This window comes from Condylura cristata, unplaced genomic scaffold (assembly GCF_000260355.1).
Source record: "Condylura cristata isolate star-nosed mole 26May11 unplaced genomic scaffold, ConCri1.0 scaffold00003, whole genome shotgun sequence".
Classification (NCBI taxonomy): Eukaryota; Metazoa; Chordata; class Mammalia; order Eulipotyphla; family Talpidae; genus Condylura; species Condylura cristata.
In genome coordinates this window covers 8,061,132-8,086,466 of record NW_004567104.1, presented here as the reverse complement: position 1 = coordinate 8,086,466, position 25,335 = coordinate 8,061,132, and the positions used below count along the sequence as shown (strand labels likewise).

At 39.9% G+C, this 25,335-nt stretch overlaps 1 protein-coding gene across 1 annotated transcript; it reads right to left on the bottom strand.

The window, feature by feature from the left end:
- Nucleotides 1–916: 916 nt before the first annotated feature.
- LRRIQ4 (leucine-rich repeats and IQ motif containing 4) lies at nt 917–15,892 on the bottom strand. The gene is made up of 5 exons (XM_004675385.2): nt 14,873–15,892; nt 9,309–9,482; nt 8,038–8,176; nt 5,761–5,957; nt 917–1,133 (listed from the first exon to the last, which is right to left on the bottom strand). The coding sequence occupies exons 1-5, from the start codon at nt 15,890–15,892 to the stop codon at nt 987–989; spliced, it is 1,677 nt and encodes a 558-aa protein (XP_004675442.2). The 3' UTR covers nt 917–986.
- Nucleotides 15,893–25,335: the final 9,443 nt, after the last annotated feature.

The window sequence follows — 25,335 nt, the reverse complement described above, 5'->3', positions numbered from 1 at the left end:
TCTTGAAATAACAGATTATAGAGATTGAGAAGAGACTGGGAGAGGGCTCTGGAGTAGATATGTTTAAATAGAACAGCATAAGATTTGTGATGATGAAACAATCATCTATCTTGATTATGGTGGTAACTATATAAAGCTACATCTGACAAATTTGCAGCAACACACACACACGAATGCATGCATAGCTGCTGATATCTGTATAAGCTCCATGGACCAATCAATTTTCTGGTTTTGTATTGTACTACAGCTGTGTAAAATATCAACACTGAAAGACGATGAAGAATGCATGGATGCCCCTGTATATTTATTTCCAATTTCCTGTGAATCTGTAATTACTCCAAAAGAAAAGTTTTAAAAAGTAGACACAGTGTGTCAGGATAACCGAGTGGTCTAAGGCGCCAAACTCAAGGAGAAATACCTTAAAAAGTAGACACAGGCCCTCCCTGGTGGCGCAGCGGGTTAAAGCACAGCACTGAGAATCTAAAGCCGCTTCCTCATGAGTTTGATTCCTGCCTGCCCCGGAGGTGACCACATGGCGTGGCAGACCCGCCCGCTGACCCGCCTGCTGCTCCCCTCAGCAGTGTACTTCGTTGATCTGCCTGTTCTGCACTCCACTCTGTCTCTGGTGAATTCTCTCACCCTCCACATCTCTGGCCTGTATCTCAGTTCTGTATGCACAAAAATAAAATAAAATCTTTAAAAAAAAAAGTAGACACAAAAGTAAAATAAACTTTTATGAACCTATCATGGGCATCTACAATTATCAATCTGTGGCCAATCTTGTTTCATTTTCCCATTATTCTCCTTGACATTACTTTGAAACAATTCTTAGATAATCATATCATTTTATCCATGAGTATTCCATTATAAGATTATCTATTTTTATATGTAACATAATTCTATGAAGAATTCTAGCAGACAGCTAATTCATAGCCTTTTGCCCTTTTAATCAATCAGAGTTCATTACCTCAATTCATTAACCTAAATTATTTTTTCTTCTTTACAGGTGCTGCTTTTTCATTCTTCTTTCCTTTCTTATCTTTCGGAGAACTCCTTCCTTTCTTTCGTGATTTTAGTTCTTCATATGGTCCAAGCCCTTTCCGTACCATTAATCCACGCCACCATGCCTGAATCTGAAAATAAGAGAAAGAGCATTAGATTCTATTTCATTCTTCTGGCATGCAGTCTTAAGGATGTGGAGAATGCTATGGGTTAGAAATCCAAATCCTATTTCCTCTCTTTCTCATTTGCCCAGTCATCCAGGCAAATTTTTAAAAAAGTATTTAGTGCTTTTATGTGCCTGGCACTATTCAAGACATTTGGGAAACAGCAATTAGTACAGAGTCCTGAGTTCATGGAGGTGACATTCCATGAGAGAGAGAGCCAACAAGCACATGCATGTATAACTTGACAGATGGTGACAAATGTCTGAGACAACAGTCCATAGGACAAGAGGCAGTGCATTCCCATTTCCCCTCTCTTTTATTGCACTATCCTTGCTCTTAGCCACAGCCTGCTCTATTCTCTCTCATCTTAGAAGCACCCCTCCTCTCTTCAAACCTTCCAATGATACCTTCTCTGTTTCTCTTAGAGTACAAGCCAAAGTCCTTACAACGGCTTGCAAGTCCCTGTCTGAGCTTCCCTCTCACACCTCACTTCTCTCTGACAAGTAACTATACTTCCTCTTTGCTCACTCTACTTTAGTCACACTGGTTCCTCAGAGCTCAGTCACAGGATACACAATCTTAGCTCAGGGCCTGTGCATTTGTTACTTCCTCTGGAGCAGGCTCCCCAATATTCAGATGGTTCATCCTTCCCTTTACTTCTTCAAGTATTTGCTCAACTGTTGCTGCTATGGAACAGACTATGTTCTTCCCAGCCCCACTCATATGTTGAAGCTCTAATGTCTGGTGTGGTATTTGAAGATGGGGGCCTTGGGTGTTAGTTGATGAGGGGGAGCAATATTTGCTGTTTCTGTCATGGGAGGTCACAGCAAAAAATGTCCATCCATAAGCCAGGAAAAGAGCTCTCACCAGAAACCTACCATGCGAAACCTACCACACTGACACCTTGATCTCATACTCCTAGACTCCAGAACTTTGTGAAAATGAATTTTATTGTTTAAGCAGCTCTGTCTGTGGTATGTTGTTATGGTAGTCTGAACTCTGGACTAAGATAGTCATCTTTTCAGTGAAGTGTGGCCTGACCATCTCATTTAACTTGAAATAAACTCCCCTACACACACACGTCTGGCAACCTCAGTCTTCCTTATTTGAACCTATTTTCCAATGTTATGTATCATTTTCTAAAGCAGAATAAAGTTTTTGTTTTATATTTCATGTTTTTATTCACCTCCTACTAAACTTGAAGCATTATGAGAACAGATATTACCTGTTTTGTCCACTGATGCATATCTAGTGCCTATGACAGTGGCACATGGCAGAAGTTCAGTAAATGTGTTGAACTAATGAATGAGATGAGCAGTGAGGAAGGGTGGAGGGTACTCCTTTATATAAGGTAGGTAAAGGGTAGATTCTCTGATAAGAGGATAATTGAACAGAGATGGAACAAGTGAAGGTAAGGGTCTTGTCCATATCTGGGGGAAGCATCTTAGGGCAGAAAGAAGTTAGTGCCTTAACACTGAGGTCGGGACATGCTTGGTCTTTGGAAAAACACCAAGGATCCCACTTATGAGTGAAAGTGCGAAAATAGAAAAGATGAGATGAGAGTGAAAGCAGTAAAGCAGTTAGGGTGATGAGATTCCAGAGGAACAGTATTGCCCTCTACCGGCATTATGGAAATTTAAGGGGCTTCTTGTCTCAAAGATAAGCAAATCTTCAGTTCTGTGACATAAACCTGGGTCCAGAAAGACTTTCCAACAGGCTTATGTAGTTTGAAGGCGATTCATTTCCAGAGCTTCAATTTCTATATGAGGTAAATGTACTGTCATGTGAACTCAACTGCTGATTCCCCATTCCCAACTTTTCCTTTACATCTGCCCAACCCCTCCCCCCCCAAACCACCTAAATCAGACAAGGCTGTGCTGCCCTAGACCCTAAAAAACCTCTGGAAGAAGTATAATTTGCACTTATGTCTGTAATCAAATTATAAAGGTCTAAATTTTAAAGAATGGTTTTTGGTTTCAAAAAGAAAAAGGAAAGAAAACTCAAGGACACCAATAGAAAAAATGGGGGGGGCTTCAAAGTAACAATATTAATGTTGGCTCTAAGGATCAAGTCACTTGATCCAAGACATAAGGCGATTTCTAATTAAAACTAGACATTTAGAGATGTGTGAGCCATTGACATTTAAAACAAAATACAGGGGGCACCTCCCTGGTAGACTAGGGATTAAGTTTTGGCATCGCTTCTGTGACCTGAGTTCAATTCCTGGCCAGGGAGCTGACCCACATGGTAGAGCAGACCTCTCCTGTCTCACCCACTGCCCCCCTCTGCAGTATATTACAGTCAATTCACCTGTTCTGCTGCCTACTCTGTCTCTGGTGAACCCTCTCACCCCACCCCACCCCCCTTTGGCCTACACCCTAGTTCTTCTATGCATAAATAAATAAATAAATCTTAAAAAAAAAAAACCACCAAAATGCGGAAGGTCATTTTGATTTTTGTCAATTTAACTATGTGACAAGGTTTCTCAGTGCTTCATTTGTAAAATGAAAAATAGCTGTAGAACTGATGCCAAACCTTATCTTGTTCCAGCAATAAGTCATATTTATGCAAAGATGTAAAAATTATATGAAAAACATCTCTCATTAATTATATATATTCCCCCAAATCCTGCATGTCAAATAATTAGATATCAATTTTATAATGTATTTTATATTGTTTTGGGCAACTTTGCATAATTGGTAATTGTAATATGACTTAATATAGAAAATTAAAACCCTATAATGACAGAAAAAACTAATTTTAAGTTTTAGTTTATGGGAGTATTTTTATTACATACATATATGAAAGGATGACCTATAAATGACTTGAAAATGGTATATATCTAACTTCTACACATATACAGGATAAGTATTTTTCTTCAGAATAAACAATATTATATCAATTCTGAGAGAAAAGAATTGGAATGGAAATGCACATTCAAAAAGAAAAAATTACATAAAATTTCTATCAAAAAAGTTTGTTGAATTCTTCTGCAAATTGATATTGACTGATTTATATCAAATCAGAAAGGTATTTAGATTCCATAGGATACATTTAATAGTTCTTTTTCAATATTTGGGGGGAAGTAAATTCTTTGCAACGACTTAAACTTAGTAGCAACAAATTGTTAATATCAATTTGAAAAGGTACAAGAGAGCACACAATTTTTCAAAATGCTTTTAAAAAGTATCCAAAAAGTACTATTATAATTCTTCCAGTGCCTGTTGTTCTAGAATATGTATATATTGTGATATTTTAATATAAATTACTTTTTTCCCCTTTATATTGTTACTCAGGCATTATTTTCATGTATTAAAATTATGGATTTTAGTAAGTTATATTATCTGTGAATGTCATTTCAAAATATGACAGGAAGTATTACATAATATTTACCACAAAAGGGAGATGGTTAGACCTGATGTGACTGAGGGCCATTGATAGAGACGAATGCATTCTAAAGGCTTACTCAATATAACGGAAGTCATCGATTTCAGCAGGTGGCAAGATCTCAGCTTTGCTTGAGCAGCATTAGCACCTGAGTGTGTTGTGGGAATAGGGACACTAGTTAGAGGACTAATGCAGTTGTCCTAAAGTGAGATGAGAGGAGCTTGACCAAGTGAATAAAGAATTTGGAATATTGACTGAAATGGACTCACTCTTATCTGTTTGGGATATCTTATATCTCTAAGGACTTGGTGGACAAAAAGAATTATAAGATTTTTATCCTGTTGATGCTCATCAATGGCAAAGCAGAACTCTATTCTCCAGAACTCTGTTTCATAAATGTTTTCATTTCTTAACCTTCAGCCTTGTCTTATGACTCTGTTAATACAATTGACCAGTGAACAGGCTTAGGGGCACCAACCCCCAGCAATGGAAAATCCATGTATCTGCCATGTCACATCTGAGGTTTCAACCGACATGCTGAGTTGGATGAATCCTTGAACGTGGCACTTGGGGACAGAAAAAAATCCATCCTCTAGTTCAAACCTGTGTTATTCCAAGGCCAACTGTACAAACTTTTCACTCCAGTGAAATAGTTCAAGAACTTTAGATCCTTTTGGGATTTGAAGTTTTGGGGCTTTTGTCCCATCAGTTGTCTTGTTATCTGATGAAGAGATAAGGAATGCAAAAGACAAAAATAGTAGGATGATATTAAAAAAATCCCTTGCTTAGTCTCAGGGATATAAAAGTAAAAACCTACTTTCCAGGTGGACAAAGTACAGGTGAGTAAGGGGCAACCCCACAGGCTAAGCTGCAATGAATCTGCACTAACCCAAGTGTCTCCAAAGCTACCGTGAATGTGTTCTTAAGAATTTTTGGCACTTTTTTTTTTAAAGATTTATTTATTTATGCATACAGAACTGGGGTACAGGCCAGAGGTGCAGGGCCGGTGAGAGGATTCACCAGAGACAGAGAGGGGAGCAGAATACACCACTGAGGGGAGCAGCGGGCGGGTCAGGAGAGGTCTGCCACGCAATGTGGTCACCTCCGGGGCAGGTGGGAATGGAACTCATGCGGAAGCGGCTTTAGTTTCTCAGTGCTGTTTTAACCCGCTGCGCCACCAGGGAGGGCCATTTTTTGGCACTTTTACCTTTGTTGCCATCTTGTTCTTCTCTCTTGTTTCCTTAAGATATGCCCAGATGGCCTCATTGCCCTTGCTGCACACTTCCAGTGGGGGTTCTTCCATGGGGTTGTCCAGCAGTGTCAGAGCTTTCAAATTCACTAGAGAATCCAAATTCTCTGGAAGATGCGTGATCTTGTTGTCATCAAGAAGTAATTCTTTCAAAGCTGAAATGATTTTTTAAAATATGGATTTACTGTAAGAACAAGCAAAATTAAACCGTGCATTTTTTAGTCCAGCCACTTTGCAATCTTTGTTTCCTGGCTGTGCCATGTAACAAAAGACATTAGATCATCAGATTAACGAGGCAAACCATGCTTTCTTCATATCTTCTTTAGAGCAATTCAGACTTGCTGGAATCAATGCAAGTATGTCTCAGAGGAAGGAGAGCTGTAAATACTCAAAATTTTTGAGGATGCTACATTCTTCCAGGAACCATGGACTGGATATAAATCTATGGTTAGTAGAAATACTAATGAGTATTGCATACCTACCCTCTGCCTGCAATCACTGAATGTCTTGCGGGTAGATATGGCTTTCACTCACATTCCTTCACTCTTCTTTCATTAAAAATGAATAGTCAGGGGCCCTCCCTGGTGGTGCAGCGGGTTAAAGCACTGCACTAAGAAACTAAAGCCACTTCCGCATGAGTTCGATTCCCGCCTGACCCGGAGGTGACCACATGGCGTGGCAGACCTCTCCTGACCCGCCCGCTGCTCCCCTCAGCAGTGTACTTCGTCAATCTGCCTGTTCTGCTTCCCGCTCTGTCTCTGGTGAATCCTCTCACCAGCCCTGCACCTCTGGCCTGTACCCCAGTTCTGTACAAATAAATAAATAAATCTTAAAAAAAAAAAAAGAATAGTCAGGGTTTAAAAGCACATATATAAACCCAAAGACTCAGCACACTAAAGTAAAAAAAAAGTGATTTTTATGTGGTTTCAGAAGGAGCTCAACAGAAACTTGTGTAAAAAATGTTTGTGTATTTAAATATGAATGAGGCCCCTCCCTGGTGGTAAACAGGTTGAAACACAGCACAGGGAAGCTAGCCACAGCTGCTTCCAGAGGAGTTTGATTCCCAGCCAAGGAGGTGACCACATGGCAGCAGACCTCTCCTGACCCGCCCGTTGGTACTTGGTACTTGGCCAATCTGCCTGTTCTGCTCCCCTACTCTGTCTCTGGTGAATTCTTGATCACCCTACTGGACTGTACCCCACTTTTGTATGCATAAATAGATATTTTAAAAATAAATAAATACATACATACATATGAATGATACATAATTTTTAATGTTAATCTTGTAGCTCCAAGATTCCTCTCCATCCCTTTGCTGATTTCACTACTATGGATAATACTTTTCCTTTTATTCAAGTGACTTAGTGACCTAAGTGATGTAGTACAAAGTTACTACAAGAAATCCTAACTCCCAATTCTAGCATACATTAAGTAATCAGTAAATTGTCAATATTGTAATGACTGTATGGATGAATGCTCATTTTCTAATAGTTACATTTTTCTTTCCAATTCTCAGTAAACAGCCTGACTTTGTGAGACTCTTAGCTATATTGATCAGGGACTCGGCCTTCCCCACTTTACCTGTGACCAGGTAATGGGATAATGGTAAGCTCTCTAAGTAGAGATTAGTATTTAGTAAAGCAGGAAAGCCTTTGTGGTAGGAAATGCTGGCCTCCAACTTTAAAAGGGCCACAGTTCTACAGCAGATCCTTGAATATTGCTACTTCACTCAACGTCATTTCATTATAATGCTGATGAGAAAAAAACATCCGATTGTCCACTGGGGCCATGGTGTGGCATTTTTACACTCTCCCATATCTGCGAGTGTTTTCTCCAGGTACTGCAAGATCTCAAAGATGTACACTCTAGGATCTTTGGCCATGTCTGAATAATTGGGGTGATGTGAGTGTGGGTGTGAGCGTATTCTGGGGTAGAGGACCATCTTTTCTAAGTCCCTTCCTGTGCCCTGAGTCAGCTGCCAGGATTGGCTCTGGCCACCATGACCAGAGTAAATGGTTTGGAAAATCAACACATACAAGTTATGGCTTAATACTAGATGTGTCTTGAGTGTTTATTTAGAAGACTCAGTTTTGACCAGAAATATGCTGTAGGAACTTAACTCTTGTAAGCCTATGGTGAAATTGGTTTCATTAGAAGCTGTTTAGCTTTAAGTCATAATTTCCAAGAACTTATTTATGGTGCTAAGCAAGGACTCACTGTGCTAAAATTCCTTACCTTGTGCATAGCAAATGGAATTTGGAAGTTTCCTAAGCAAATTGTGGCGGCAATTAAGGATTTTCAGGTTGGGCATTGATCCCAAGGACACAGGCAGAGACTCCAGACAATTGTTTTCTACATACAGTTCTTCAAGATTCTGAAAGGACATGAGAGTATATCATAGTGATCCTTATCTAATACACGAATAAATAACCAGAATCACCAGTGGGTTCCCATGCTCTTTCAGTTCCTATGCATTTGGTAAAAAAAAAAAACATATTTAAAGGACCAGCATTAAAAAAAATTAAATTTTGGCCCTCCCTGGTGGCGCAGCGGGTTAAAGCACAGCACTGAGAATCTAAAGCCGCTTCCGCATGAGTTCGATTCCCTCCTGCCCCGGAGGTGACCACATGGCGTGGCAGACCTCTCCTGACCCGCCCGCTGCTCCCCTCAGCAGTGTACTTCGTCGATCTGCCTGTTCTGCTCCCCACTCTGTCTCTGGTGAATCCTCTCACCCTCCGCATCTCTGGCCTGTACCCCAGTTCTGTATGAATAAATAAATAAATCTTAAAAAAAAAATTAAATTTTGAGTAAAGTCATCAGAAGTGGTTCCTAATTTATGCAGGGGAAATAAAACATGGGAATCTACTATTTATTTGTGTTATAAAAATTTGGATTGTTCAACTATATGTCATTTGTTCCCTTATAATAGCTAATTATCTGTGGTAGTTGCTACAGATTTTTTCCTCAAATATCAATCCCACATCAGCCATATAGGAGTAGCCAACATGTACAGATAATAGACAAGTATTTTTTTTAAAGGTTTATTTATTTTGTGCTTACAGAACTGGGGTACAGGCCACAGGTGTGGTGGGTGAGAGGATTCACCAGAGGCAGAGTAGGGAGCAGAATAGGCAGACTGACAAAGTACACTGCTGAGGGGAGCAGTGGGTAGGTCAGGAGAGGTCTGCCATGCTATGAGGGTCAGCTCCCTAGCTAGGGATCGAACTCATGCTACAGTGGCTTTGGAGAGCTTCATAATGCGGTGCTTTATTCCGTTATCCCACCAGGGAGAGCCCAATAGATGACTATTTTAAACTCCCTGGGCGAAATTTAATATTTACATTTCACCCTATGATTTATAAGAGTACCATGGCATGTCAGGGGGTACAATGATGAAAGGAGTTTCTATGCCTCAGGACAAGATTGGAGAATTAGGATAAGACCCCTGTGTCTCAAGGGAGAGTTTGGGTATGTATTTCTTTGTCTTCTCCTTTGGGGAGGCTTACCTGTAGTTTTCCAATCTTCTCTGGTATACAGGTGAGTTTGACTCCCTGATCTTGCCCAAGGTACAATTTCTCTAAGGACTCTAAGGAAAAGATTTCTTCTGGAAATGAAAGGAACTGATTTCCAGTAAGTCCAAGAATCTTCAGTTTTGAAAGTGAGCCAAAGTCTGAAGGTAACTAGAAATAGTCCAAAAAGATGTTTCAAGTCAAGGTTATTTTTCACAGTAGAATTTTTTTTTCTTTTTTTGAGGCAGGCCATCAAGCACAAAAAAGAGTAATTTAGCAATGCCTACTAGTGAAATGTTTCCACAAGTATTGCCATATAAAGTGTCTATAATTGTAGTTCTAAACTCTGGACTGCTACTTTTTTCTTGAGCCTCTTAACTCTTCAAATTTTTCCATTGTTTTAAATTGGATTTTTTTTTAAGATTTATTTATTTATTCATACAGAACTGGGGTACAGGCCAGAGATGTGGATTCACCAGGAACAGAGTGGGGAGCAGAACAGGCAGATCGACGAAGTACACTGCCGAAGGGAGCATCGGGCGGGTCAGGAGAGGTCTGCCATGCCATGTGGATCTCCTCCGGGACAGGTGGGCAGGCGGGGATCGAACTCATGCGGAATTGGCTTAAGCTTCTTAGTGCTGTGCTTTAACCATCTGCGCCACAAGGGAGGGCCTAAATTGGAATTTTTAACCTACATTTTGCAAATTTTTCAACTGTATGTCAGTAAGTGTTGGACACTACTAAAAGAAAATGAACAAAAGTGCAATATTGCCAAGATCATATTATATTTAATTTAACTACTAGAAGTGATCAATTTAGGCTTTAATTCTACAATTTTGATATTTCAATTGTAATCTTAGGTGGAAGCAAAAAATACAGAATATGATGACTGCTACTTGTCAGCAACTGTATGCTAGTGAAATGTCAAGGCTTATACGCCCTCTGCAGGAATTAGGGAGAAAATTCAGTCTCCCAGGCCTTAAAGAGACAAACTTAAATAGACTAACCTTCTATTTGGTGTGTGAATACGTTTCATAGCACCCGGTCCCATATTAAACACCACTTCCTGGAGTGAAAAGTTCAGACCTTGAATGAATATTTATAATCATGCGATTTCTTCTTTTGTCAAAACAACAACAACAACAAATGTTGTACCACTATGTGTCCCCCATGATATGTTTTGGCTCTCTGGATCCACATTAAAAACAAAACAAAACAAAAACTCGGGCCCTCCCTGGTGGCGCAGCGGGTTAAAGCACAGCACTAAGAAGCTAAAGCCACTTCAGCATGAATTCGATCCCCCGCCTGCCCTGGAGGTGATCCCACATAATGTGGCAGACCTCTCCTGACCTGCCTACTGCTCCCCTCAGCAGTGTACTTCACCAGTCGGCCTGTTCAGCTCCCTACTTTCTCTGATGAATGCTCTCACCTCCCCCTGCACCTCTGGCCTGTATCCCATTTCTGTATGCAAAATAAATAAATTCTTTAAAAAAAAAAAACTCACTCTTAAATATGTGACACACTTTATTAAGTCACAGAGACACCTATTTTCTTGTAGAAAAAAATAGCCCAGTGATATATCTCAATAACTTTTCCACTTACTTGGAGCCATGATCCAGCTTTACTTCTCACTCCAAATCCTTCCTCACAGTTACCAACCTGGGCACTGAGCTTTCCTCCCACCCTTTTCTAATTAGTCCTCTTTGCATGAGAATGATTAGACTCAACTCAGGGATCTCTCTATAGGTAGGTGAGATTCGTAGATTGTAGATGAGTGAGTCAAAAGGAAGGACTTTTGGGGAGAATGTCTCAAAACACTTTTCCTCTTTATTGTAAGAGCTCAGTTCCCTAATCCAGTGTAAAATGTTTATAATTTTATTTACCTACTTAAAAAGACAAGACAAGTCAATCTCCAGAGAAACTGATGTGTACCTTTTCTTTCTAACTTATCTCCAAACTCTCAGACTAGATAATTCCAAAACATTCAGTGCAGTCCAAAATAATAGGAAGTGATTTTTCAATGTACCATGCCATTCTAAATTAGTACTTCACTTTCATTGTTCTTTATATTAGTCATAGATTAGCTTTTCCTTTTTTTTTCCAAAGCAAATTGTCTGTGTCATCATTTTTTGCAGGATAATTCTTTTATTAATAACTACCCAATAATTAAATCCATCATAGTTGGATTAAAGTGTAGAGGAAATAAATCTGTACATACAAAACCTAGAGCACAAATGAAGATGATTATTGTTGACACTATAACCAGCTATAGTTACTGGAGTTTGGATTTTCTCCCTTAGTAGACATGTACCACCAAACAAAACCTATCTAGGAGCACATAAAAAGTCAGCTTTTTTTTTTTTTTTTTTTGCACATAGCTAAGCAAGAAAAAAACTACTGGCCAGGCTTGAAGAATCAGGAACCCATCCGATAAATCTTTGGGGTGGAAAAGAGAAAGAGCTAGCTTATAGGCCACCTGGCTTATAGAGAGAAATATAGTGAGAGTCTACTGGCACAATTAAAATAATTTTTTTTAAAAAGATGACAAAAACACATGCCATCAAAAGAACTGAAAATAGTAAGCGAGCTAAGTAGGGATTTTCTGAGTGCAGTTCAGTGTGGTTTGACTTGAGGTAAGACTTGATACAGTCTTCCTTCCTTGCAGTTTCACGTATGATGGTGACACTTATCTACAGTCAACCACAGCCTAAAAATATTACAAACAATAAGATATTAAGAGAGAGAGAAAGAGATGCCACATTTATATAATTTTTGTGTAAAGTATATTGTTACAATTTTTCTTTTACTCCTTAATGTAGTTCATCTCTTACTGTGTCTAATTCAGAAATTAAATTTTATCACAGTTATGTATATAAATTGAATTGGAAAAAGTCAGGCTGACCTGTTAATTAGCTAAAGTCATGTTAAGACAAAACCTCAATGTAGACTGAAAGTTTCAGGGAAACTGAAATGTTTGCAAGGCCACATGCCTGACTTCTGCTCCCAGAAAATCACTTAGGAATCTCCTGCTTTTATGCTGCCTTTGCTATTAGAGTGCAAGTGTACCCCTGCTGAGACAATAAATACAGTCCTTGACTAATTGTTGGGGGCCCAGACTTTGGAGAAAGATCTCCTCTGGACCCAATGGCATAAATAAAGAGCTTCCCTCTTCCTCTGAGCTCTGCCTGGTTACCTGAGGGAATCCTGCCCTAACAAAAGGACACAGCATCCTATGTTTCCTGGGATATGAAAGTGACCCCTGCCCTACCCAGGGGGGTATCTTTTAAGATATCTCCCAAGCAAGGATTAGGTATCATTAGGTATTTATGATTCAATAAAAATGAACTCAATGTGTTTTCCTAACCAATGGCACATTATATTTTGAGACTTTCATTTCAACTGTGGAATGATAGACTCTGGCCACTCTTAAAAGAATTTCTTGCAGCAGGCAATGGGATGGATCAGAGACCTCTCATGGAACCTCTAAAATACTGCATGGCAAGTTGCTGTTTCAACAGAGTAAGTCCCAGATTCTCTTCTCAAGTCTTAAATTTACCATCAAAACATTCACCTTTGTGATAGGCATTTCTAAAACCCTAGAACAATTAGCAAAGCCAACCAAGTAACCAACCAACCAATCAAACAAACAAACAAAAACCAAACCTCCAAAAACTAAAACCCAAGGTTCTAGAAGTTGAAAGCTGAATAAAAGGGGAAAGGCACATATCTTTGAGGTTGAGGACTTGTATAATGTATGGTAAATACATGGGACTGAATTCCATGGCCAGGAAAGATTCAAATCTCCCTTTCCTTCCCTCTGTAGTTGTCAGCTGTTTTTTAACAGAACTCTGTTCTTTGCAATTTTCACATATTAAAAAAAATAATAAACAAGTACCCACCAACCAAATCTCTTGTTAATAAAAAAATGAAATCCTGCAGTTAGAGTTGCGTACTGCTATGATTTTTTCCCCCCATTTCTTTGACTCTATCCTCTTCTCTAGGCAGCCACTATGAAGAATATAGTGATTTGTTTCTTGTCCGTGTTTTTCTATTTTTATTACATATAAAAATATCCATAACATATGTGTATATATGCAACTTTGTGTGACTGAAACATTCAAATGGTATTCAAGTTTTATTTGGTGTTTTACTTTTTGATAAGCATCACAATTTTCTGCTTATTTATTTTCTTACATTGTTCATTTTTGTATAGTATTTGATTTCTCCCCTCAGATGTAGTTGCCATAGTTCTCCCTCCACCATAGTTTTTGTGATCCATCACTACAGTCTCTTGTACTTTCTCCTCCCCTGTTTTGACCCCTCTAAACATCACAATTTTGAGTTCTATAATTTAGCACAGATTGTTCCAGTTCACTTAAATTATCATAGTTTGTCAATTCATGAACATACCAAAATTCACTAATTCATTCCTGTACTGACTGGCATTTAGATTGTTCCCACAGACCTGACTATCAATAACTCTATCATGAACACTTTTGAATATCCTATTCTGCACACATATGAGAATGTCCCTAGAGAAAATCGGGTTTTTGTAGTTTCCCAGGATGGAACATTACGGGGTGCGAAGCAGAAAAACAACAATAACAACAACAAAAAACTGTTGTTTAAGAAAACTTGTTAAGAATAAAGATCCTGGATCCTAGAAGCTCTAAGCAGGAACTGGGCTCTATAATTTACAAGCTTATTGCCATTACAAGTTAGTTAAGCTCCCTTTTCCTCATATATCATCAAGGAAAATATTACCCACGTTGGAAAGTTGATGTGAGTGAAGGTGTTCAGAATGTTACCCCAAACGATGCCACTTTGGCACAATGGTTGCTTTGAATTAAAGTCAGTGCAAGAAGAACAACAACTCTCCTTCATTCTCCTGAGCGCCAGAGGGAAATCTCCCACGTGAGGGCACTTTCCCTGGGCCAGCAGGTTAGAAGACGTTCTTGCGACCAGACACAGGGAGTTTAGGCCAACAGGCTTTACAAACAAAGCCTGTTCAGTGAATCCACATCTTTCCAGTTACCTCTCTATTCATATATTAACCCCAGCCGAAGCCCTTTATCTAGTCAATTCTTCACAAATACATTTTTTCTTTGTCTAAAAGGTACAAAATTGTCCTGCTCTAGTGACTTCTTTGGGTTTCCCTTTTTTGGACCAACGTTCCCATGTATATATAAAAATTCATTAAAATCCTCTTGATTTCGCCTGTTTATTTGTCTGATATCAGTTGAATTCTTAGGTCCAGTCAGAAGGCCCAAAGAGGATAAAGGAGAATTTTCCTCCCCTTTTGAGGTTTCAATGAGCTAGTCCATCTAAAACAGCCCTGTGGCTAACACATAATCTAAATAAACATTAGCTATTGCTTATGATCACTATTAACATTTAAGGGGGGGGGAATATAAATGATCACCTTGTTGGATATATTTGCTAGCCCTGCATCTTAGCCTGTAAAGCCAATTCAAATTTACAGATGTTTAGACATGGAATCACACCCATTTAGGGCGGGGAGAGCTTCCCAGGGGAGCACTGTGACAACCAGGAAGCATTACCTGCCGCAGTTTGTTATCATCCAGAGCCAAGACCTCCAGGTTCTGCAGAGTACAGATCAGCTCGGGACAACGTTCCAGCAGGTTCCGGCTGACGTCCAGGAAGCGCAGGTTGCACAGCCGCTGGAAGGAGTGCGGTAGTGTCCGCAGACTGTTGCTGTTCACGTAGAGCAGGTGCAGCGAGGTCCACTTGCCCAAGAAGTGCGGCAGCTTCTCCAGGTGGTTCCCATTCAGTGAGATCTCCGTCATCTCCAAGAGCTCAACGAAGCAACGCGGAATGGAATGGAGGCGGTTGTGGGAAAAATCCAACACTGACAAGCGCCTGCATCTACTCAGAGACTCCGGTAGAAAAGGCAGGCTGTTCCGAGCCACAAAGAACTTCTTCAGACTATTTAGGTTTCCAATCTCTTCTGGGATGATAGTTAGCTTGTTCTCATCCAAGTCAATGATCTCCAGATTGGAGAGGTAACAGAGCTCCCCAGGGAAAACTTCAAATTGGTTTTGTTTCAGGTAGATCTCCCTGAGCTTGGTTTGGTTTACTATTTCGTGGGGCAGGGCTTTCAGAGAGTTTCCACTTAGTCCCAACAGCTCAAGGTGGTGAAGGTATTTGCAGATGATGGTGGGGAACTCCTTCAGGTCAATGTGGTAAAGCCGGAGCTCCCTCAAGGTGCCAAGGTTGCTGAGGACCTGCAAGGAGGTGGACTGGAGGGGATTGTGACTCAGATCCAAGCCCTCCAGGCTTCTCAGTTTCCCCAGCTGTGGACACAGCTTCCTCAGCTTGTTCTTGTTGAGATAAAGGATTCTGACATTCTTTAAATGTTGGATACCCTGGGGAATTTCTTCAATCTGGTTATTTTCCAGATGCACTTCTTCCAATTCTTTTAATATTAATATCTCCAAGGGAATTGTAGTAAAATTCTGATTAGAAGCATCAATGAAAAATGTTCTGTCAGAGACCTGCCGTGGATTCCTCTGACAAAATTCAGAAGGGCGTTCTACTGGTTTTTTTATGAAATTTGACATTATTTTGGTGCAAAGTTGGTATATTCAATGTCTGAAATATTGTGAAAAGGAAGACAAGTCAGACTCTACCTGCCACCAGACTTGGTATTCTTAAGAGAGAGTTTAAATTTAATTGATTAAATTTGGTGCCTGAAATTATGTCACAACATAAAATGTAGTTTTTTGTGCTTTATTTGGGGGAGAATTAAAGTATAGATTCCTCTCTCTCATAACAGGTTGATACATATGGGAAAAAGTGACTATTTTGGAGCGAGGAGATCAACATAACGGTGAAGTTTACCCATAAAAACAGCTGATAGGGAGAAATAACAGCAAGTTCCTGTGAGGAAACTGGGTGGGCTAGACAAACTGGGCAATGCCAGTGATTCTCCCAGACATAAGGGAAGGGAAGGGACAGAAAATCATCAGAACCCTTTTCCCCTCTCCCACCCACAAAGCTGGCCCATGTTGTCAAGCAGAAAATGAGAAAAAAGCTTGGAGATTAGATATAGAGAATCCTGAGACATCTGAGAGCTCCTGTTCAGACAGGTAGGCAAACAGAGTCTGGGGCAGGCACACAGTGCTGGGTGTGAGCCTCGTTGTTGTGGTGCTTCTCTCCCCTCCCTCATGGAGACTGGTGGGGCCATTTAACGGTCACAGTTATCAAAGGGAAAGACATCAGGGTGAGCCTCATAGGGTTGGTCCTGACATTGAGGGCCTCTTGCTACCCCAAGCACTCAGGTGGAAGAAGGACTCAGGAGCTCCATTACCCACCCAGTTACCTTGCAGGTCCAGAAAGAGTGATCATCCTCCCACACCAACAATAGCAATTAAATCCACACCTTTTTGTGTTTCTTTCTTTGAATCCTTCCTCAAGAAAGAGGGCCCTGAGAAGTTTATCCTACAGAGACTTGTGGTGTTCCCCAGCAAACTGGCTGTGTGGAGGGTCCTCAAACTATTCTAAAAATATGACCCAGCAATTCTACTGCTAGAAATCTACCCAAAGGACACAAAAGCAGAACACCGGCTCCCCTATGTTTTTCAGCACTATTTATCCATAGGTAAGCTATGGATACAGCCAATAAAGAAAATACATATGTAGTAAAAGACTTCATCATCCCACTTTCACTAATGGATAGGTCAATGAGCAAAAAATAAACAAGGACACTGGAACTCTAAATAAAGACCTAGGCTTTATGGGCTTAACAAACACCTATTGGGTACTTCAAATCTGAGTACACATTTTTTTCAAGTGCTCATGGATCATTCTCCAGGATCCATCACATACTAGGACACAAGACAAACATAAACCAATACACTAAGATCAAAATCATACCAACTATTTTCCCTGACCATAAAGGTATCAAAATAGAAATAAACCATGAAAAGAGAGCAAGGAACCCTTCTACCTCATGGAGATAGAAACCCACACTACTGGCAGAACAATGGATCAATGAAAAGATCAAAGAAGAAATTAAAAACTACCTTGAGATAATGAAAATCAGGACACAACTCTCCAGAAGGTATGGCACACAGAAAAAGTAGTTATAAGAGGAAAATATAGGCTCTTATCAATACAGGCTCATATCAAGAAACAAGAAATAACTCAAAGAAACAACCTCATCTCCCACCTTAAAGAACGGGAAAAAGAATAACAAAAAACCAAAAGCCAGTAGAAGAAAAGAAATAATAAAACTCAAAGCAGAAATAAATGAAACAAAAGTTAAAAAAAATCCATGGGCCCTCCCTGGTGGTGCAACTGGTTAAATTGCAGAACTATACAGCTAACATAGCCACTGCAGCACGAGCTCAATCCCCAGTAGGGAGGTGACCCACATGGAGTGACAGGCCTCTCCTGACCCACCCACTGCTGCTCCCACTGTTTCTGGTGAATCCTCTCACCCCCTGCATCTCTGGCCTGTACCCCAGTTCTGTATACATAAATAAATAAATCTTTAAAAAAAAATCCAAAAGGTCAATGAAACCAAAGTTGTTTCTTCAAAAAATAAACAAATAGACAAACCTCTAACCAGGCTCACAAAGAAAAAAATGAGAGAAAGTACAAATAAATAGGAACATAAATGAAAGAGGAGAAATTATAACAGACACATCAGAAATAAAAAGAATCATAGATTACTATGAACAGTTACATGTAAACAAGTTTAACAGTCTGGAAGAGATGGACAAATTCCTGAACCATACAATCATTTAAAGTTAGTAAAGAAGAAATAGAATGTATAAACAGACCAACAACAGGTAGTGAAATTTAAATTGTAATCAAAACCCTCCCCCAAAACAAAAGCCCAGGACTAAATGGCTTCACAAATGAATTCTACCAAATATTCAGAAATAAACTAGTGTCTATCCTACACAAATTCTTCCAAAAAACGGAGAAGGAAAAAATACTACTAAATATTTTTATGCAGTCAAAATTACATTAACACCAAGACAGAATAAGGACAACATACACAAAAGAAAACTACAGGCCAATATCTCTAATGAACACTGATGCAAAAGTCCTCAATAAAATCCCAACAGAATCCAACAATACATCAAAAAGATAATTCACCCAACTGCCCAAAAATGGATGACTGGGTCAAGAAGATGAGGTATATATACACAATGGAATATTATTCAGCAAACAAAAAGACAAACTCATGCCATTTGCAGCAACATGGATGGAGCTAGAAGGGATTATGTTCAAAGAAAAATATCGGATGGTCTCACTTATAGGAAGAATGTGGGGGAAACAAATAAGGGATCCAGAAAAATAAATAATTATAATAAATTAAAAAACAAAATTAACAGGCAATTACAAATCAGAGACATTCTGCAGGGGAAAGGGAGGGAGAGGGCTCAAAACGGGATAAGCACAAGGGACTATGGTGATGCTGTATGGGTGAATTAGTGGTGGGAATTCTACAGGGACTAAACCTGAGAGGAGAAAGCATACATTGTACAAAAAGGAAGAATAACATGAAATATGTACGTGTGTGTGTGTATAAATGTATAAACTATTTCTGGCTAGCACTCTTGCCCACCTGAGACTATGCAGGTGCTCCTATTTTTCTTTCTCCTTTCCTAATAAATTTGTCCTTTTAAAATACTTTTTTTTTGCCTTCCCTGATGGCGCAGCGTGTTGATGCACTGCAAAAAAAGCTTAAGCCACTTCCGCATGAGTTCGATCCCCGCCTGCCCCAGAGGAGATCCACAAAGGCGTGGCAGACCTCTCCTGACCAGCCCACTGCTCCCCTCAGTAGTGTACTTCGTTGATCTGCCTGTTCTGCTCCCAACTCTGTCCCTGGTGAATTCTCTCACCCTCTGCATCTCTGGCCTATATCCCAGTTCTCTATGCATAAATAAATAAATCTAAAAAAAAAAAAAGTACATTTTTAAAAAAAGATTTATTTATTTATGCATACAGAACTGGGATACAAGCTAGAGGCTCAGGGCAATGACAGGCTTCACCAGAGACAGAGTGGGAAGCAGAACAGGCAGATCGACGAGGTACACTGCTGAGGGGAACAGCGGGCGGGTCAGGAGAAGTCTGCCGCACCATGTGGTCACCTTCCAGGCAGGAGGGGATCGAACTCATGCGGAAGTGGCTTAAGCTTCTCAGTGCTGTGCTTTAACCCGTTGTGCCACCAGGGAGGGCCCTTAAAATACATTTTTTTAAAAAGTGACTATTTCCATTTATTCTATTTCCAGAAAGGACACCCCCTAATTGCCTTCATCCTAAAACTGAGACAACACTGGACCTTTTCCCTTAAAGCTACCAAAGAGTCATGGATGTAAGAAGGCTAAAGTAATTAAATTCTGGAGATGGAATAAACATTCTTAAATAGAGACTAGAAGACACTTTCATGCATACTGATATTTGCAAGTTTGGGGTCTGGCAGATAGAGAAGCAAACCTTCCATGGACAAAGGTATAAAGAAACTTCTTGGATAAAGAAAAAGTGAGCAAATTTTCACAACTGTGTGTGAGCTAGTATGGTGGCTTGGAGTCTAGAGGAACCTCAATCAAAGTCTGTACTCCCCACCAGCAGGTTCTCTCCCACCAGATTTGGGCTTTGACCTTTAAGTGTAGCTAAAATTCCTAAGCAAAACATTTGAAATTGCAGTGAATTGAGAGAAACTAAATCTGCAAGGAAAGAAGTTAAAGACCTAAATAGTCACAAATCATGCCCATGGGTGAATTCAATAGTGTTAAGATGTCACTGCTCTCCAAACTGATCTATTATTCCAATACAGTCCCAGTCCAAATCTCAGCAAGCTTTTTGTTTTTCTTTTCTGATATATTTACAAGCAAAGCAAGTTCTAAAACATGCAAAGGACCTACAACTGCAAACATTTCCTCTGTGAGTGTGGCATCTGGAAGCCTCTCCACTTCCATCTCAGGCCTGGATGATTGGCATACTGGGGCAGAAATCACTGATCATGCAATTGCTGAAGATCCAAAAATCATGAAATCCCAAACACTGAATCCCGAACACTGATTGCTAGAGATTGCTTCTGCAGTCCTTTATATTTCCTACCAGTCTCCGTTTTTTCCCTGCGGTTCTCCAGCCTCACCAGCAGCCCCCTCCAGGGGGCGCCACCTATAACGGTCTTTGGCTTCCGCCACTGATTACATTTCTATTTTCATTAGCCTCTAGCTACTTATTCATTTCTTCCTTAATTTCTTTCTGACCCAGCAGTAGTTCAGAAATATTTTGTTTAGTTTTGGGATTCTCTTAGTTGCTATTTTCTAGCTGGATGTCATTATTATCTGAGAAGATACTTGATATAATTTCTTGTTTCATATATTTTCTGAGAAATATTTTGTGTCCCAGCATATGATCTATTCTTCAGGATGTTCCAAGCGCACGTGAGAAGAATTTTTATTCATTTCTTTTGGGATTAAGAGGTCTGTAAACGCTTATTAAATTCCATCAGGTCCAACACTTCATTTAAAAACTTTATTTTCTTGTTAATTTTCTGTCTGGATGATCTACAGTGTAGTGAGATCTCTGATAATAACTGTGTTTAGTCAATATGTTGCTTTGGATTTGTTGATAGTTGCTTTATATAAAGTGGGTGCCCCTATGTTAAGTGCATAAATATTAATGTCATATTAGCTGGATAAATTTTTCTCTTGATCATTATTATAGTGTCGTTGGCCCTAATCACCTCCTCTCACTCAAAGTCTAGTTTATTTGATATGAAAGAAACAGTTCCTGCTTTTATTTCTGTGTTTTTGACTTAAGGACCATGGTCATACTTTCACTTTGAGTTTGCTTTTCTCTTTCAGTTTATTAAATGAATTTCTTACAAACAGTATGAATGGCTGAAAAATTTTAACCCAATTTGTCATTCTGTGCCTTTGGTGAATTTGGGTCATTGACCAAATGATTATTAATACACAAGTTACTTACTGTATTATTATTGTTATTATTGATGGTTTTACCTTTATTTCTTTTTCAATTTTTTTTCTCTCTACTCTTTGATTTGGATGACCATCCTAGTGTTGCTATCTATTTGTGTCTGGTTAGTGGACACCATGGGGGTTATCCCTAACCTACTGTCTAAAAAATTCTCTATGGGCAGGTGGCAACTTTCTAATATTTGATTATATATACTTCCTTCTCCTTAGTGTTTTGTTGTTAACTCATTCTTGGCCATGCTTCTATTTATTTATTTTTTTCAAATTCTTATTTTGCTCAGGGTTTTGTGTTTGTTTTTCTTTTTTTGTTATAGAAGAACTCCTTTCAACATTTCTTGTAGGTCAGGTCTGGAGATTATAAACTCCAATAACTGCTATTTGTCTGGGAAAGCCTATATTTCACTTTCACATTGAATGATAAGATTGCAGGAGAGAGTCCTCTTAAGTGCCAGTATTGCCTTGTAGGATTATGACCAATCTATTCCACTCACTTCAACCTGGAGATTGAGCAACAGAGAAAAGCCTCATTTGAATGCCTTTGTAAATGATCTCTTTTTTCTTACCTTATAAAAATTTTTTGCCCTAATTTTTGTGGGTTTTTTTTTTAAGACCTTTCAAAAACCTCTTGATTTGTTATCTAAAGGTGCAGATCCGCTGAAATAGACACCAAGGGGAGCAGTTGGCAAAACAGGACAGGTCTGCTGTGCCATGTGGGTCAGGTCCCTGGCTCGGCATCAAAGCCTGGCCTTGTGGTCGGTCTTCCCAGTGGTAGCACCAGGAAGGCCACTGGGAAGGCCCTGATTTGTATGATTTTTTTATTCTGATAACATTGGTTTACAACATTGTATATGATTTAGGGGGTTAAGTTCTCACTTCTGCAGATATGTTACCACAACACCCCTGCCACCTAGGCCCCAACAGTCCTCCACCATAGTCCACTGAGCCCCTGTGCCCACCCCCCTCTCCCTCTCTGGTAGTCTTCATTCTTTATGTTTTTCTTTTAATGATTTGCTTATGTATGCATACAAGAACGAGGGTGTAGGCCAGAGTTATGAGGATTCACCAGAGCCTGAGTGGGGAGCAGAACAGGCAGATCTACTGAAAGACACTGGTGAGGGGATTATATGGTATATCTATTTTTAATAGTTTGAGAAAGATCCATACTACTTACAGAAATCTTTCTAGCTTCCTTCTGGCACCCAGCCACCAGACTATAGATCTAGCAATTCATAGTCAAAATCTTTTCTTTTTCTTTAGAATTTGCTTTTTTAAGCTGTCACCTGCATAATAAGCAATAGTGTTTATTTATTATAATAGAGTCCACTACTAATCACTGGCATATTTTCTCATCTCATCAGAAAACAGTAAGTAAACTTTTCATTTTTATTGAATGTAAACATTTCCAACCCACTCTTCTTTTACCTACAGGCCACATCACTTTTTTTTTTTTTTTTTGTGCTAGAACTATCCTTTTGCCATCTTCATATTCTTAGACCACATGCCTGCATAAACACCACCAGAAATTACCACTTCCCCCAATCTCATATTCATAAGAAGTCTTAAGCAGGAATTTACTGTTTCAGCAGCTCAGTTGAGACAAATGATAGATAGAAAAAAAACTAGCAAATGGTTATGTTAAATATTATTTCCCTTAGGTCCTCAGTGTTCTTCCTCCATATTACCAGGAAACAACTTAGACCAATATTACCTGTGTTTCCTCAAGACATTACTTCCTTAAATCATAATTAAATAGCATGCCAGATGTTTTTTAAAATAGTTATGACAGGGCCCTTGCTGTACAGTGGGTTAAAGCACAGCACTAAGAAGCTAAAGCCACTTCAGCATGAATTCATGCCCCGCCCCGGGTTGCAGGGGAGAAGGGTGTGATCTACATGGTGTGGCAGACCTCTCCTGACATGCCTGCTGCTCCCCTCAGCAGTATACTTCGTCAACCATCCTGTTCTGCTCCCCACTCTGTCTCTGGTGAATCCTTTCTCTGTCCCTATACCTCTGGCCTGCACCCCAGTTCTGTATTCATAAATAATCTTTAAAAAAAATACTTATGGCAAAAGAAACAATCATTTGAATTTTTTTCTGGATTTTCTGCAAAACTATAATCTAAGACATGTCTATTAGTTTATATATGTAAAGGTACATTTACTAAACCTTCCTAATATGAGGTGCCAAAGAAAGTAAATAGTGCCCTTATCAGAGCATGAGTGCCACACACACACATTTTCTCTCTGGATCTGACTACCTAAATGTTCAGATTTAAGCTAATTGGCCAGTTGGGGTTCCAAGCACATAAGTAACCAGTGAACCCACTCAAGTCTCTTTGAAGGCAAGTCAGCAACATCTTCCTCTCTTATCTCACCGCTCCTCACCCCTCCTCCCTAAGTCAATGATTCTCAAGGGCAGGGGTCCTTTGTTCTAATTCCATCGGGAAATCATTGGGGGTAATGAGAAATGCATGGATGGAAATGAATTGTCCATGTAGTCAGTGCTTTCTGACCATCCTGGTAACAAGCATTTTGACATCACAGCTGTAGTTCTATGATTTTTGTTTCACATTTTTGTTTTGGACCTCCCTGGTGGCACAGGGGTTAAAGCACAGCACTATGAAGCTCTCCACAGCCACTGCAGCACAGGTTTGATCCCCAGCCAGGTAGCTGACCCACATGGCATGGCAGACCTCTCCTGTGTCCCCTGCTGCTCCTCTCAGCAGTGTACTTCAGCAGACTCACGTGTTCTGCTCCTCAGTCTCTTGTATGCATAAATAAATAAATCTTTAACAAAAAAATTTTTGTTTTAGTTTTTGTTCTAGGTGCTGTTTGTCTGGTTACAGTACCTCTTTTACATGCATTCTGTTCTGACCCTGTTTATTACACAAAACAAACATCAAATTCTGGGCTTCTTGCTCCCTTGGAAAAGTGTCCCAGCTTCCTCTGCGGCAGCTATTAATTAAACTTAAACGTCCCTTTATGTCTATCTTCTCAATTCCAATCACTTTTAAGGGAGGGATAGGGAAAGGCAGCAACTGAATTCTATTTAGACTCACATTTGCTTTCAAACCACCTCTCAACTTTGTTGGAAGCACATAGAGTAAAAGAATACGTAATTGTCTGTGTTCTAGCTTTATGTATTATACCTGAAGAAATTACATATCAAGTGATGCTTAAAATCTGTGAGCCAAGGCTTCAAGAGACCCCTGCTTTATCCAACACAACAATTTCTTGGCATTGAGCACTGCTCTGTAATTGTCTAGTGGGGTAGCACGATGCAGGGAGAAAGCAGACGTTATGCTTTTCATCTTCGAGTTGTGTTGAAATAAGTTGGTTTCACCATGGAAGCCTTTTTTCCATCTTCTGACAGGCAAGGAGTCTCAGGCTGCCTCCAGAGTCCTCAATACAGCCCTTCAATTTCCTTTTCTCTGGTTTATGGCAACCCCAAACAGAAGGTCCTTCCTTCTTTCCTATCCTCATGCGTGCAAGTAACAAACCCTGACCTTATCTCCCGGTAACTACCGCAAGGTTCTATATCATTTTCCCCACGTCCAGCCTTAGCGCTGACCCCTCTCCTGGATTACTGCAGCTACTTCAGACATCCACTCCTCTAGGTCGTGTCGAAACCATCAGCTATTTCCAGCACCCCGTCCTCTTAACAGTCGTGGTTCTCAAAGGATGTACAGCCTCCACATGGATCTGGTACTACTTGTCCCCCAATTCTGTATTCATCAAGGCAGCCCCAAGTACCTGCGCTTCTCCAGGGTGCACGGAGAAGACTTGTTCTCTGGCAGGCTCACTCAGGCTCACTCGGACTAGTCAGGATGTTATCTCCTCCAAGAAGTATTCCCTGATTTCCCCACCCCGCCACAAGTCGGATCTACTTGCCTCCCTTTTGCTACCTTAGTCCGTGTCCTCTCGGTGCTGGTACGATTATATGCCTCTAGGCTTGGTCCCAGCAGTCTGTGAATACTTTGGGGGGCAGGGGCCTGTGTCATAATCATCTTTGTAGACCGAGACCCCAGCCCATCAACAGCG

What these genes read in the sequence shown, in the direction of transcription:
- LRRIQ4 (XM_004675385.2), bottom strand. Translation starts at nt 15,892, where the DNA reads ATGTCAAATTTCATAAAAAAACCAGTAGAACGCCCTTCTGAATTTTGT. An exon ending in ATGATAACAAACTGCGGCAG is followed by an intron (nt 9,483 to 14,872) that starts GTAATGCTTCCT and finishes GACTATTTCTAG; the next exon opens with TTACCTTCAGACTTTGGCTC. An exon ending in TTCCATTTGCTATGCACAAG is followed by an intron (nt 5,958 to 8,037) that starts GTAAGGAATTTT and finishes AAATCATTTCAG; the next exon opens with CTTTGAAAGAATTACTTCTT.